Raw genomic sequence first — 16,151 nt, forward strand, 5'->3', positions numbered from 1 at the left:
GCTCGCATCTACTACAAGACCATGGTGCTTGCCTACGGAGCTGTGAGGGGAACGGCACCTCCTTACCTTCAGGCTCTGATCAGACCCTACACTCAAACGAGGGCACTACGTTCATCCACCTCTGGCCTGCTAGCTCCCCTACCTCTACGGAAGCACAGTTCCCGCTTTTTTAAAAGTGGTTGTCCCACTGGCTATCATAAGTTGAATGCACCAATTTGTAAGTCGCTCTGGATAAGAGCGTCTGCTAAATGATGTAAATGTAAATGTACACACACACTCACCTTGGACTTTAACCTGTGTGGGCCCACAGGCAGGGCAGGGTAGTATGGTGAACTCCTCAGCCTGGTGCATAGAGTAGTCAGTACTGGCCACCACCACTCTGTCTCCTGGGCCCCAGCCTTCAGCTGGCTCATCTAACTCCAGGACAGTGCTGTTGTATAGATGCTCTATAGAGATGGAGGCCTGGGGACGCACTGGAGGGACAGAGTCAGAGAAACACGTCAATCAATATGGTTATATCAAATACACAGACACAAAAACACACACAGACACACAAACACAAGCACACCCTTACGCACACACTCTTCCCATAAATCAGTTGGAGCAGCTGGGCTGTCAGGTTAACTGAATAGAATAAACTCCAATGAAGAGGAGCCATAACTCTCCTGCTGAATGTGTGTGTGTGTGTGTGTTATTCATAACTCATGTGCTGTACAGTATGTCCTCTGTCTGGGCTGACGTCTAGGAGGATCATGGATGAATAGAACATTGTAAGAGGATAGACATGGTACTAATGGACTAATAGGGGAATACCCCAAACCACCTTCAATCTATCAGCTAAAGGATATCACACACACATACGCACAAACACACAAACACACACACACACCTAAATTGCCTTAATCAAATCAGAATCACCTAAACCATGGCTCATGATGGCATTGTGGACACATGGCTGTATAATGACATAGAGGACAGGATGTTACACTACTGTTCTGACTGTAATGATGTTACAGTACTGTTCTGACTGTAATGATGTTCCAGTACTGTTCTGACTGTAATGATGTTACAGTACTGTTCTGCCTGTAATGACGTTACAGTACTGTTCTGACTGTAATGATGTTACAGTACTGTTCTGACTGTAATGATGTTACAGTACTGTTCTGACTGTAATGATGTTACACTACTGTTCTGACTGTAATGATGTTACAGTACTGTTCTGACTGTAATGATGTTACAGTACTGTTCTGACTGTAATGATGTTACAGTACTGTTCTGACTGTAATGATGTTACAGTACTGTTCTGACTGTAATGATGTTACACTACTGTTCTGACTGTAATGATGTTACAGTACTGTTCTGACTGTAATGATGTTACAGTACTGTTCTGACTGTAATGATGTTAACACATGACGCTCAACAATCTACACAGAGACAAGTCGGGCTGTGACAGTTATGGAAGGGAGGAGATGGAGACAGTTTGACTGATTAAGGTAGAAAAGCATTCATTTACACTACTGATGTTGGGTATTGTTGATATATTGACTTAAAAATACAACACAGTGAATGTATTAGAACGTTATGACAGTTATTTTATTCACAGTCTTCATCCATAATCATCAGCTACACGATTATGCAATTACAAATTATCTAACTTACATAAGTATCCACACCTGAGTCAATACATGTTAGAATCACCTTTGACATCTGTGATTTTTTTTCACTTTCATTTTTAATAAATGTGTAAACATTTCTAAAAACCTAATTCCACTTTGACATTATGGGGTAATGTGTGTAGGCCAGTGACACAAAATCTAAATGTAATCCATATTTTTTTCAGGATGTAACACAACAAAATGTGGAAAAAGTCAAGGGGTGTGATTACTTTCTGAAGGTACTGTGTGTCTATGGTTGTAGCTTCGCTGTGTGTGAAGTCACTGAGTTGGCAGTGTTCTCTTCTTCAATCATAAGGGATCCATGCATACCGGGTAACCCACACAAAAAACCCACACTTATACAGTTAAGGGTAAAGCCGTTGGCACACAAATAAACACACGCACGTGGACACACACAAATACACACACACAGACGCACACGGGCACCCAACTACAGACCTCCCCCTACACACACACACAGACACACACAGGTGTCCGTACCTAGTTTACCGCAGAGAAAGCGTACTCTGTAGTTGTGGCAGAGGCCGTGGCTCTGGTCCTTGTTGAGACAGACGAAGCCGTAGTCCCTGTCAGACTTATAGATGACATCTCCTGTCTCGTTAGATGGGACACCATCATGGGACTCAGCCTGGAAGAGAGAGAGAGAGAGAGGGGGGGAGAGAGAGAGAGGCAGGGAGAGGGAGAGAGAGAGCGAGAGAGAGAGAGAGAGAGAGAGAGCGAGAGAGAGAGCGAGAGAGAGAGAGAGAGCGAGAGAGAGAGAAAGAGAAAGAGAAAGAGAGAGAGAGAGAGAGAGAGAGAGAGAGAGAAAGAGAAAGAGAGAGAGAGAGAGAAAGAGAAAGAGAGAGAGCGAGAGCGAGAGCGAGAGAGAGAGAAAGAGCGAGAGAGCGAGAGCGAGAGAGAGAGAAAGAGAAGAACAGAGGAAAAGGGTTAGAGTTAGGAAGAGGTAGAGGGAAAATAATAACTACATTTGTCACAGCAGTGCTTAACAGAAGCCTTGGCTTCAACATCCAAAGAAGAAGCCAAGACAGCAGTTTGTTTACGGTAAAATAATGTCTGTTTAAAGCACCAAGGAGAAAGAAGTCAGCTTTTTCCTGTCACAGTAGACTGTGTGGGTATGACAGACAGACAAAGAGAGTGACAGTGTGTGTGTGTTTAGTCTTCCCTGTGGATGCCAAACAGCTTCTGCTTATGCCATACATGGTGACAGAGTGAATTTAGTATCTGTGAACACACACAGCGCTGGCTGCTGTGACCTCATCATAATTACAGCCAATAAAAATGGAAATAGATCAAGCTAAGCGTTGCCTTCTTTTGGCGCATCATTGTTCCAAAGTTATTTGGCTGCTACAGAGCTATAGGCACCAGCTGTTCATATATGTGTGTGTGTGTGTGTGTGTGCGTGTGTGTGTGTGTGTGTGTGTGTGTGTGTGTGTGTGTGTGTGTGTGTGTGTGTGTGTGTGTGTGTGTGTGTGTGTGTGTGTGTGTGTGTGTGTGTGTGTGCACGCGCGTGCGTGTGTGTGTGTGTCTGTGCGTTTGAATGTGTGTGTGTGTGTGTGTCTGTGCGTTCTACCTGTATATCCATGGGGGTGCTACAGAGGCGGTCAGGGTAAGCCTTGTGGAGGTCAGACAGCTTCTCCCAGTCTCCTGATCCTCTCTCATCATCTCTGTCAAACCACTCAGTCCACTCTGCCTCTGTAACACACACACTCATTTCAATGGGATTCCTACACACCGTTGCCAAGATGTTGATGTGTGTGCGTGCGCATGAATGTGTGTGTGTGTGTGTGTGGAGATTAATCAAATTTACATCAAGGATTAGACTTCTTTCTAATGTGTTCTGACAAAGAGCATTAGTAGGAGAGTAGTTGAAGGGAATTTTTCCATATTATGTTGTCTGGGTTCAGTAGGGACCATGTGTGTGTGTGTGTGTGTGTGTGTGTGTGTGTGTGTGTGTGTGTGTTGTGTAATGAACGTAGGGGATTCTTGCTGCTCTGTTGAGCTGAATTTAAATCAAAGGCTTTCAAACAGTGATGATATGACCCCGACGGCAAGTCAGAAGTGTGTGTGTGTTACCTTGCACCCATTGACTGGAGGTGGTGATGGTAAAGTGCTCTCCGTATTCTGACTGGAACATGCGTGAACTACGAGCCTCCGAGGAGGCCTTGGTCCCTGTTCACACACACATACACACACACACACACACACACACACAGACACACAGGAGTCAGCAGAGTAAGGAGAGGACATGTCCAGCATACTTTAACAGTGTGCTCTTTATTTTTTTCACTCTCCCGCTAGCTGTCTGTCTGTCTGTTGTCCGTCTGTCCGTCTGTCCGTCTGCCCGTCCGTCCGTCCGTCCGCCTGTCTGTCCGTTGTCTGTCCATCCGTCTGTCTGTCGGTCTGTCTGTCCGTTGTCTGTCCATCTGTCTGTCTGTATGTCTGTCTGTCTGTCTGTCTGTCTGTCCGTCTGTCTGTCCGTTGTCTGTCCTTCTATCTGTCTGTCCGTCCATCTGTCTGTATGTCTGTCTGTCTGTCTGTCCAGACAGGTGTTTGGTTTATAACATCTATAACACTATGTAAACTAAGAAATACAAGTACAATAGAGAGAGAAAGAGAAACAGAGAGAAGAGGGAGAGATACTCTAGAAAGTAAGAGAGAGAGAGAAGGGGGAGAGATACTCTAGAAAGTAAGAGAGTGAGAGAGAAGAGGGAGAGATACTCTAGAAAGTAAGAGAGAGAGAGAAGGGGGAGAGATACTCTAGAAAGTGAGAGAGAGAGAGAAGAGGGAGAGATACTCTAGAAAGTGAGAGAGAAGGGGGAGAGATACTCTAGAAAGTGAGAGAGAGAGAGAAGGGGGAGAGATACTCTAGAAAGTGAGAGAGAGAGAGAAGGGGGAGAGATACTCTAGAAAGTGAGAGAGAAGGGGGAGAGATACTCTAGAAAGTAAGAGAGAGAGAGAAGGGGGAGAGATACTCTAGAAAGTAAGAGAGAGAGAGAAGGGGGAGAGATACTCTAGAAAGTGAGAGAGAGAGAGAAGAGGGAGAGATACTCTAGAAAGTGAGAGAGAAGGGGGAGAGATACTCTAGAAAGTGAGAGAGAGAGAGAAGGGGGAGAGATACTCTAGAAAGTGAGAGAGAAGGGGGAGAGATACTCTAGAAAGTAAGAGAGAGAGAGAAGGGGGAGAGATACTCTAAAGTAAGAGAGAGAGAGACGGGGGAGAGATACTCTAGAAAGTAAGAGAGAGAGAGGGAGGTGGGTCAAAGGGAGAGAAAGAGAGGTTGAGGGAAAGATAAGGAGAGGAGAGGGTCGAGAAAGGAGAGAGAGATGAGAGAGAGTGCGGTTCACCTTGATAGATAGCATGATCCTCCACTGCAGAGGACGAGTTGCCTTTCACTGCAATGAAACTCCAGGGATGACTGGAGAAAGGGAGAGAAGAGGTGAAGAGACATAAAGTAGAGAGAGGGGGAGGGAAATAGGGAGATTGACAGTGTGAGGTGCAAGACGATAAGGATGGATGGAAAGAAAAGAAAAAGAGAGAGGGGGAGAGATATATGTCCATTACACGCACGCACACACACACACACGCACACACACACACACACACACACACACACACAGTTCCAGCCAGCCCTGGTAATGATGTTGACATAAGGAGTGACGGGCTGTCGGAAAAACCCAGGGGCAGGATGGGTAATTACAGTAGCAATCCCATCATGCCTCACTCTTGTGAGGACACAGTGACACGAGTGTCAGGGGAGAGATGTGCGTGTGTGTGTGTGGCGTGTACTAGGTGTCTGACGAGAGTCTATGTGATATTCACACCAGGACATTCCAACTACATATTGCATTATGATTCCACCAGGAACAGTCAGAGAACTGGCATTAGAACACTTCAGGAGGGTGGTCACGTGTGCAAGCAAGGCAGAGGTCCCGAGTTCGCGCCAGGTACGGGCCCAATCGGTAGGAAGCAGTACTCGCTAAGCACGCAGTGTGACGTCCTTTACACTAGCTAGCCATCATGTTCTCAGCGTGACGTCCTTTACACTAGCTAGCCATCATGTTCTCAGTGTGACGTCCTTTACACTAGCTAGCCATCATGTTCTCAGCGTGACGTCCGTTACACTAGCTAGCCATCATGTTCTCAGTGTGACGTCCTTTACACTAGCTAGCCATCATGTTCTCAGCGTGACGTCCTTTACACTAGCTAGCCATCATGTTCTCAGCGTGACGTCCTTTACACTAGCTAGCCATCATGTTCTCAGCGTGACGTCCTTTACACTAGCTAGCCATCATGTTCTCAGCGTGACGTCCTTTACACTAGCTAGCCATCATGTTCTCAGCGTGACGTCCTTTACACTAGCTAGCCATCATGTTCTCAGCGTGACGTCCTTTACACTAGCTAGCCATCATGTTCTCAGTGTGACGTCCTTTACACTAGCTAGCCATCATGTTCTCAGTGTGACGTCCTTTACACTAGCTAGCCATCATGTTCTCAGTGTGACGTCCTTTACACTAGCTAGCCATCATGTTCTCAGCGTGACGTCCTTTACACTAGCTAGCCATCATGTTCTCAGCGTGACGTCCTTTACACTAGCTAGCCATCATGTTCTCAGCGTGATGTCCTTTACACTAGCTAGCCATCATGTTCTCATTTAATAGCAACTGGAGACAAGCAAAACACAACTGCAAAATGATGTGAGGTTTTATATAGATCAGCATGCCAGATATGTCTCTAAAGGTGTCTACAGTAATGACATTATATCAACAACTATTGGCTTTCATGAAATGTAAGAGCAATACACACACACACCATCCCCCACTCATAAATAGCACCATGACTTTGGTAAACATATGTAAATTGCATTCCTGGAGGATGGATTGCAGAGATCTTCGTGTTGCCAAAATGATTGCCTTATTAAAATGTGCTCTGGCACACCTCAAATAATATATTCCTTCTTCTGCTTTAACACTGTTTGGCACGAGTGTCAGGACGATAGACGACAAGAGACTTTAAGTACATCCTCCTCGTCCTCCTTCATCCGTCTTTCTCTCTCTCTCTTCTCATCTCAAGACATGGTGTGGAGATATTTCTGTGTGAATACTTGTAAACTTTGGTTCTCTGGTTGTTGGAGAAAATTAGCTGCGACTTACTTGGCAACAGTAGATAAACACACACACACACACACTGACACACACACTGACACGGTTTTATAATTTGGACACTAACAGGCTAACCGCACTGGCGTTGCTGCCAAGCTTCCCATTCTCTATGGTATTAAACTCATTTTGCCTCACGGGCCGCATTCGGTCTTCAAATATATTATATTTCCTCGCCATCAAAATAGTCCTCTGTCCATTGCTTTTGGAGTTGTTTATGCTCCCTGACTGTCTAGCTTTCATTTGGATGACTGTTAGCATGCTGGACAGAGTGAAGAGACTATAGATGACTGTTATCAAGCTGGACAGAGTGAAGAGACTATAGATGACTGTTATCAAGCTGGACAGAGTGAAGAGACTATAGATGACTGTTATCAAGCTGGACAGAGTGAAGAGACTATAGATGACTGTTATCAAGCTGGACAGAGTGAAGAGACTATAGATGACTGTTATCAAGCTGGACAGAGTGAATAGACTATAGATGACTGTTATCAAGCTGGACAGAGTGAAGAGACTATTGATGACTGTTATCAAGCTGGACAGAGTGAAGAGACTATAGATGACTGTTATCAATCTGGACAGAGTGAAGAGACTATAGATGACTGTTATCAATCTGGACAGAGTGAAGAGACTATATATTACTGTTATCAAGCTGGACAGAGTGAAGAGACTATAGATGACTGTTATCAAGCTGGACAGAGTGAAGAGACTATATATTACTGTTATCAAGCTGGACAGAGTGAAGAGACTATATATTACTGTTATCAAGCTGGACAGAGTGAAGAGACTATAGATGACTGTTATCAAGCTGGACAGAGTGAAGAGACTATAGATGACTGTTATCAAGCTGGACAGAGTGAAGAGACTATAGATGACTGTTATCAAGCTGGACAGAGTGAAGAGACTATAGATGACTGTTATCAAGCTGGACAGAGTGAAGAGACTATAGATGACTGTTATCAAGCTGGACAGAGTGAAGAGACTATTAATGACTGTTATCAAGCTGGACAGAGTGAAGAGACTATAGATGACTGTTATCAAGCTGGACAGAGTGAAGAGACTATAGATGACTGTTATCAAGCTGGACAGAGTGAAGAGACTATAGATGACTGTTATCAAGCTGGACAGAGTGAAGAGACTATAGATGACTGTTATCAAGCTGGACAGAGTGAAGAGACTATAGATGACTGTTATCAAGCTGGACAGAGTGAAGAGACTATTAATGACTGTTATCAAGCTGGACAGAGTGAAGAGACTATAGATGACTGTTATAAAGCTGGACAGAGTGAAGAGACTATAGATGACTGTTATCAAGCTGGACAGAGTGAAGAGACTATTAATGACTGTTATCAAGCTGGACAGAGTGAAGAGAGTATAGATGTAGGTCCATTATCATTTCTACACAGTTCGCATTTAGTTTTAGTCATTTCATTGTTGATTAAGATTGTTTTTCCCCCAAACCACCCGTGGGATGGATTTAATGGGTATGTTTGACACCCTTGCTCTAAGCCATGGTAAACTCTCCTGACCAGACACGCGCACGCGCATGCACACAAACGCACACACGGACACACACATACACTGAATCTTCTAACCCCCCATTCTGACAGCCATTGTAGGACATTCCGATATACTGGTGGTTGAGTTGAGTTCTACTGTATGGGAGGAATGCAATAAGTCTGAATACGATTAGCTCACTTAAATGCTCCTCACTAACCCTCAGTTTAAGAGGTTTTTTCTCTCCAAGGACTGAATCCAGCTGTATTAGGTTTTGTTATCATGGCTCAATTTACTTTCCATTTTCCATGCATTCCTGAGATACTTTAATACAGTGTGAGAGAGAGAGAGCGAGAGAGAGAGAGAGACTTGCTAGCATATGTTTTTCCTTTTATTTCTTATTTTCCGCCCTGCTTTCACTAAGCAGTCCTGTGCCAGGAGAGATAAAGAGACACTGCACAAACAAAAATGTGGAGATTTCTGGTGGCTAGACCAGGGAGAGGGAGAGAAAGTGAGAGGGAGAAAGAGGGAGACGGCTGCCTGTCAGTGGCTTATAAATCAGAGTGTGATGTTATGCTACGCTACATTGCTATGCTAGGTCAGCCAGCGCAGCACTGCCTGACAAACAGGTCAGGAGAGGAGTGATCTGCTAGTGCTACGCTAGGTGGCTACGCTGGGTCGCTACACTGGGTGGCCACACTAGGTGGCTACGCTAGTGCTATCATGCTCTAGCTCAAATGCTTGAATGGAGCACATCCATTCGGGTGTGGAGGGATAGAAAGATAGAGCGAAGGATAGAGAGAGGTAGAGGGAGGTGGGGAGAGGTAGAGAGATGTAGAGAGAGGTAGAGAGATGTAGAGAGAGAGAGAGAGAGAGAGAGAGAGAGAGAGAGAGAGAGAGAGAGAGAGAGAGAGAGAGAGAGAGGGAGGTAGAGAGAGATAGAGGGAAGTGGGGAGAGGTAGAGAGATGTAGAGAGAGGGAGAGAGAGAGAGAGAGAGAGAGAGAGAGGTAGAGAGAGAGAGAGAGAGAGAGAGAGAGAGAGAGAGAGAGAGAGAGAGAGAGAGAGAGAGAGAACTGGATTCTCCAGTGACTCAGGACTCAACTCACAACACACCAAGTCAGGGCCAATTGGTGGCTTAACCCTTGGCTGTGGCTATAGATTAGAAATAAGACTTCAATGGTAAAGCAACAACAAGTTATTTACCATTTAGCATACCACTTAGTATCTATTTTAAACAATTGCCAGCAGAACAGAGTACTCTAACATTGCATCTGCCCATGTCCTTTGATTTCAAGTTCCTTCCAGCCCTGGCAGTTGCCCCAAAGGCAGTTGGTTCAGGCCAAGCAGCTGTAGAAATGGTTGGCTACAGATGGATCACAATGCATAAAAGGTTTTTGGAAACCCCTGGGTTAGAGGTCAGGGGTCAAGGAGTGTCTGCTCCCCAGCTTAGTGATGGTCTTCCAAAAAATTACCAAATACTAATATCAATCAGCTAATCATAATAATAATATACATGTATAGCGTAATATAGGTTGCAAAATTCCCTGGTTGGAGGACAGGGGTCAGGGGTCAGGGAACCTACCGGAAGCCCAGGCGGTGGAAGTGTCTACTCCCCAGCTTGGTGAGGGACTTCCTGGCCGAGTCCTCTAGGTTGTTAGATCCCTCGTCGTTGACCACCATGGCCAGAATCATCCCATTGTCTACCACATCCACATACTGGGCCAGGCGACGACTCTCTTCTTTACTGCGGTATGTGTCAAACCTGGGGGAGGCGAATGGCTAGCCTATATCAGTGTTTCCCAATTCCGGTCCTCCAGTATCCACAATAGCACACATGTTTGTTGTGTCGGACAAAAACACCCGATTCAACTTGTCAAGGGCTTGATGATTAGTTGACAAGTAGAATCAGGTGTGCTTGTTTGGGGCCACAACATAAATATGTACTGTTGGGGGTAGAGGAGGCCTGGAGTTGGGAAACACTGGCCTATATCATAGCTACATAACAGAGCACATGTTACTGAGTTATATTACAGGGGGCCTGGAGTTGAGAAACACTGGCCTATATCATAGCTACATAACAGAGCACATGTTACTGAGTTATATTACAGGAGGCCTGGAGTTGAGAAACACTGGCCTATATCATAGCTACATAACAGAACACATGTTACTGAGTTATATTACAGGGGGCCTGGAGTTGAGAAACACTGGCCTATATCATAGCTACATAACAGAGCACATGTTACTGAGTTATATTACAGGGGGCCTGGAGTTGGGAAACACTGGCCTATATCATAGCTACATAACAGAACACATGTTACTGAGTTATATTACAGGGGGCCTGGAGTTGGGAAACACTGGCCTATATCATAGCTACATAACAGAGCACAAAAAAAGACCTTCACACAATTACTCCAACAAAAGTCTTCTTTTGAATGTTGATTTGTGGTGGATCTTCTGATAAATGTGTCAACAAATATCAATGAATGATTGCACACAGCCCCATGGAAGCTTCCTGTAAGTAAGATCTTGAGGGTGAGGTCTCAAGATTTTGTGAGGAAATTGAGGTCAATGGTAATTGAGGTCTAACCAATAGTAAGCCCATTTGTCAATGGGGTTTTAATTTCTCAATGGGGTTCAGTTTCTGACAAAATACTCAAGACTTGCCTTCTCTTGGAAGCAGTTTGTTTTGTTTAATTGGTTTTTTAATTATTGTTTACCAGTACTCTGACGGCATATTAAATGTTTTTCTAACTACGTATTAAATGTTTTATGACATTCTTTATTCAATCAGAGATGTTGAACGATGGGATGGGGAGAACATAACACATCGAATAGATAGTTAATACCAACAGGAATGTCTTTATTCTCCCTCATTATCTGTCATGACTTAAAGATGGAATCTGCATTAGGGGAAACAGCGCCACTGTCCGCCCCAGCACCTTTGCTATTGTTTTAGTTTTGTGGACGAAACGGAGGTGAGGTGCGTCGAACAGCATGGTAAAAAAAAATGTGCAGTACATATTCTGCTGTTCTATCGCGGGTGCAATGATGTTAGACGGAAAAAAAACTGTGTTTGTTGTCTGCAGTAACTTCTTTGTTGTAATATCCCAAACGGACATGGCAGTTTCACTATGAAGGATTCCAGCTTTAAAGAGACAATTTCCTCCAGTGATTAAAAAAAAAACATGTTTGCTTCTCACAACCATTCCAGTAACTTTCTAAAAGTCCCCTGGTTTTCCAGAAATCCCAGTTGGAAGATTTCCGGAATAATGATATAATAATAATAATAATAATAATAATAATAATAATAATATGCCATTTAGCAGATGCTTTTATCCAAAGCGACTTACAGTCATGCGTGCATACATTTTTGTGTATGGGTGGTCCCGGGGATCGAACCCACTACCCTGGCGTTACAAGCACCATGCTCTACCAGCTGAGCTACAGAGGACCAGAGGAAGGAGTCTTCCAACCTAAGTTCTGGAAAACCTGGGAACTTTTGAAAAATGTACCAGAATTGTGGAAGCCTAAAAGTGAAATAAAAACAGAACATAAAAAATACCTATCATTCTGGAGTACTTCTCCAGTCTTGGGGTCGATGATGTGAACGATGATACCCCGGTTGCCCCAGCCCCTCTCGAACAGGTAGCTGTTGTCCTCGCTCTCCCCGGGGTGCAGGGTCTTGTTGAGGAACGTCCACGACAGCTTCTTCTCCCCGTGGATCTCCAGCGTCCCTCCAGTCCCCACGCCAATGTACTTACGGCCAAAGTAACTGTGCTCTGTGTCTGTGTCGTCAGACCTGGAGAAGAGTAAATGATTGATCAACCAATTAATCAAGGCTAGGGGCTAGAGGGTTACACGATAAGGGATAAGGCGATATAGGCTAGAAGATACTAGACTAAAGATAAAGACTAAAGACTAGAGACTAGGGGCTAGGAGACAGAGGCTAGGGGCTAGGAGATAGAGTCTAGGGTCTAGGAGATAGAGTCTAGGAGATAGAGACTAGGGGGGAGGAGATAGCGCCTAGGAGTTAGGAGATAGAGGCTAGGAGTTAGGTGATAGAGGCTAGGGTCTAGGAGATACATGTAGAGGCTAGAATCTAGGAGATAGAGGGCAGAGGTGGAGCTTATGGACAAGTGGATTGGAGTTAAGAGCTAGGAGATGGAGCCTAGAGGCTAGAAGATAGAGGAAAGGAGCTAGGAGATAGAGCCTAGAGGCTAGGAGAGTCTAGGAGATAGAGGATAGGAGCTAGGAGAAAGAGGCTAGGAGCTAGGAGAAAGAAACTAGAGGCTATGAGATAGAGACTAGGAGCTAGGAGAAAGAGTCTAGGAGCTAGGAGAAAGAGGCTAGAGGCTAGGCGAGGCTAGGAGATAGAGGCTGGGGGCTAGGAGATAGAGGCTAGGAGAGGCTAGGAGATAGAGGCTAGGAGCTAGAGCCTAGAGGCTAGGAGAGGCTAGGAGATAGAGGATAGGAGCTAGGAGAAAGAGGCTAGGAGCTAGGAGAAAGAAACTAGAGGCTAGGAGAAGCCAGGAGATAGAGGCTAGGAGCTAGGAGAAAGAAACTAGAGGCTAGGAGAAGCCAGGAGATAGAGGCTAGGAGCTAGGAGAAAGAAACTAGAGGCTAGGAGAAGCCAGGAGATAGAGGCTAGGAGCTAGGAGAAAGAAACTAGAGGCTAGGAGAAGCCAGGAGATAGAGGCTAGGAGCTAGGAGAAAGAGCCTAGAGGCTAGGAGCTAGGAGATAGAGGATAGGCACTAAGACAAAGAGGCTAGGAGAAAGAGGATACAGTCTAGAGGCTACCAAATAGATTGAGGGCTGAAGGCTACGAGGTCCGGGTACATTACCCACCTTCCAAATAAGGAGATGGTAAGGTTGCCCTTATACGGGCAGTCAGGACTTCCTATGTGCAGCTGTCCTCTGTTGCCGATCAGAATGTGTTTGGTACGCAGTAGGATGGGACGATCCGAATCTGCTATCACTAACTTTCCTAGAGAGAGAAGGAAAGAGAGAGAGAGAGAGAGAGAGAGAGAGAGAGAGAGAGAGAGAGAGAGAGAGAGAGAGAGAGAGAGAGAGAGAGAGAGAGAGAGAGAGAGAGAGAGAGAGAGAGAGAGAGAGAGAGAGGAAAGAGAGAGAGAAAGATATCTTTACTGGTGAGGTGTCCTGACAGGTATTTCATGCCCTGGCGCCCAACACATCACATCACCCTTCCTTTTATGGCACTGAGCTGTGGCTCACACACACACACACAGACACACAGGAAAACTCAATAACCCTTTATGAGGGCTGCATTTCACGATAATGTCCATCTGACAGAGGTTATATAGTCCTGTAGTGAAGTGGATGAGAGATGGGGACTTTGATTACACTGTGTGTTAGTGGTTAGACACATACCTGGACACATAGTATCAGGTTCCTAACTCACACATACACACACACGTAACACTGTTACATTGATGATGTTGACCCAGATCACTGGTTGCTGCGGAGAAGGAGGAGGTCAAAGGGGGTTGTGTAGCCTGTGTGAAATGGCTAGCTAATTAGCGGTGCGCGCTAGTGGAATTTCAAATCGGTGACGTCACTCGCTCTGAGACCTTGAAGTAGCTGTTTCCCTTGCCCTGCAAGGGCCGCGGCTTTTGTGGAGCGATAGGTAACGATGCTTCGAGGGTAACTGTTGTCGATGTGTGCAGAGGGTCCCTGGTTGGAACCCAGTTTGGGGCGAGGAGCTGGAAGCCAGACTGTTACACACACAACTGATGGATAACATAAATTCGGGTGACAGTTTAACAATATTATCGCACACACACACACACACACACACACAGACGTACCTCCGTTGAGGATCTCTATTGAGTGGACAGTAGCTGACGAGGTGAGGATGACCTTTCTGCCGTAACCAATGGTAACTTGGTGGGCTTCACTGTGGCCGGGGGTCCATGGCTGCAGGCCGGGCTCCCTGTCTGGACACACTGTTGGATAGACCAATAGGGTTAATATCATGACACACACCCACAGATCTAACTGATGTTCTGATCTGGCCCATAGTTTCCAACAACAAACAACACTATGCCAACATCCTCTAATTCATTCATTAGTCAATGTCATTTATTGGCCGGACAACAAACGGGCTGGCCAACCAGATTTTCCCCTGGGCTAATACAGATTGATTAATAGGTTCTAATCGACTGGTTTTCTCCATGAAAGAACCCAGCTGAGAAACCATCGGACACAGCAGTTTGTGGGTTAGGTCTTGAAACTACATCTGTCTGTGCTTTAGCCAACTCATTTGTCATTTTCATGTCGTGTCTGACTCAAGGAGTTGGCTAAAGAACTAACTGTTACTGTAACAATGAGTTAGATGGCTAGTAGTCTAGCTCTGGGGGAAACTGGAGGTTCAGAGAGAGAGAAAGAGAGAGAGAGAGAGAGAGAGGAGAGAGAAAGATAGAGAAACATACAGAAAGAGAGAGAAAAATGGACAGAGAGCGAGAGAGAGAGAGAGAGCAAGAGACAGGGAGAGAGAGAGAGTAAAGGGAAGTATCTAGGGTCATCCAAGAGGTTCAGAGTTCCTACTTCCTCTGTTCTCTGTGTGATCACGATGTGGACGACAGTAGCTCAGTAGGGTGATCTGCAACAGGCCTTGCACTACACTGGGTAATGACATGTGCATGTTCACAGACACACACACACGCACACATACACACAGTATTCCACACAAACAACGTTATCAAACTCAAATAAAATGTGGACACAGGCAACAACACAAACTTATGGAAGCCCTGAAGCCCAAGGCAAAAGAAAAAGACTTAAGCTTACTTGAAATGGGAAGCGTTTTTTTTAAGCTTGTGAACGAGCGTGCTCATGCTGGAAATAGAATGCATATGAGTGAATGAGAGAAAACAGACAGGCCACGAGTGTCAACGGCGTCTATGGCGTCATAGTGCTTCAAATTAGAATGCAAGGGACTAGGGACTGCGTCTACCCGGAGCATTGCAGGTAAAATTAGTAGATACATTGCATTTGTAGAAAAGGAATTAAAGGAATTGTTATGATCTTACCTTTGCTAAGTAGACTAAAATGTATTGGGTTTATCACACATTATTCATATACACACTGACACAACACAATCATACACACACACACACACACACTGATACAACAAACACATACACACATACAGTGGATTCGGAAAGTATTCAGACCCCTTCCCTTTTTCCACATTTTGTTACGGTACAGCCTTATTCTACAATTGATTAAATTGTTTTTGTTTCTCATCAATCTACACACAATACCCCATAATGACGAAGTGAAAACATTGTTTTAGAAATTTTTGCAAACGTATTAAAATACAAAAACTGAAATACCTTATTTAAATAAGTATTCAGATCCTTTGCTGTGAGACTCGAAATTGAGCTCAGGTGCATCGTGTTTCCATTGATCAACTTTGAGATGTTTCTACAACTTGATTGGAGTCCACCTGTGGTCAATTCAATTGATTGGACATTATTTGGAAAGGCACACACCTGTCTATATAAGGTCCCACAGTTGAAAGTGCATGTCAGAGCAAAAACCAAACCATGAGGTCGAAGGAATTGTCCGTAGAGCTCTGAGACAGGATTGTGTTGAGGCACAGATCTGGGGAAGGGTACCAAAACATTTCTGCAGCATTGAAGGTCCCCAAGAACACAGTGGCTTTCTTAAATGGAAGATGTTTGGAACCATCAAGACTCTTCCTAGAGCTGGCCAACCGGCCAGCAATCGGGGGAGAAGGACCTTCGTCAGGGAGAACCCGATGGTCACTCTGACAGAGCTCCAGCGTTCCTCTGTGG

The 16,151-nt window shown here is 44.9% G+C and overlaps 1 protein-coding gene across 1 annotated transcript in view; it reads right to left on the reverse strand.

The window, feature by feature from the left end:
* Nucleotides 1–281: 281 nt before the first annotated feature.
* Nucleotides 282–16,151, reverse strand: part of LOC311117669 (cell migration-inducing and hyaluronan-binding protein-like) — a gene marked incomplete at its 3' end in the record, with an annotated part of 28,355 nt that continues 12,485 nt past the window's right edge. The window contains exons 2-10 of the mRNA XM_084192601.1: nt 14,157–14,294; nt 13,177–13,315; nt 11,893–12,129; nt 9,913–10,092; nt 5,021–5,091; nt 3,750–3,845; nt 3,247–3,368; nt 2,157–2,304; nt 282–473 (exon numbers count right to left, since the gene is read on the reverse strand). Of these exons, the coding sequence (XP_084048727.1) occupies nt 282–473; nt 2,157–2,304; nt 3,247–3,368; nt 3,750–3,845; nt 5,021–5,091; nt 9,913–10,092; nt 11,893–12,129; nt 13,177–13,315; nt 14,157–14,294 (1,323 nt within the window). The remainder of the gene's footprint in view (nt 474–2,156; nt 2,305–3,246; nt 3,369–3,749; nt 3,846–5,020; nt 5,092–9,912; nt 10,093–11,892; nt 12,130–13,176; nt 13,316–14,156; nt 14,295–16,151) is intronic.

The sequence above is a fragment of the Coregonus lavaretus genome, assembly GCF_964263955.1.
Source record: "Coregonus lavaretus genome assembly, contig: HAP1_SCAFFOLD_3402, whole genome shotgun sequence".
In the NCBI taxonomy this organism is placed as follows: domain Eukaryota; kingdom Metazoa; phylum Chordata; class Actinopteri; order Salmoniformes; family Salmonidae; genus Coregonus; species Coregonus lavaretus.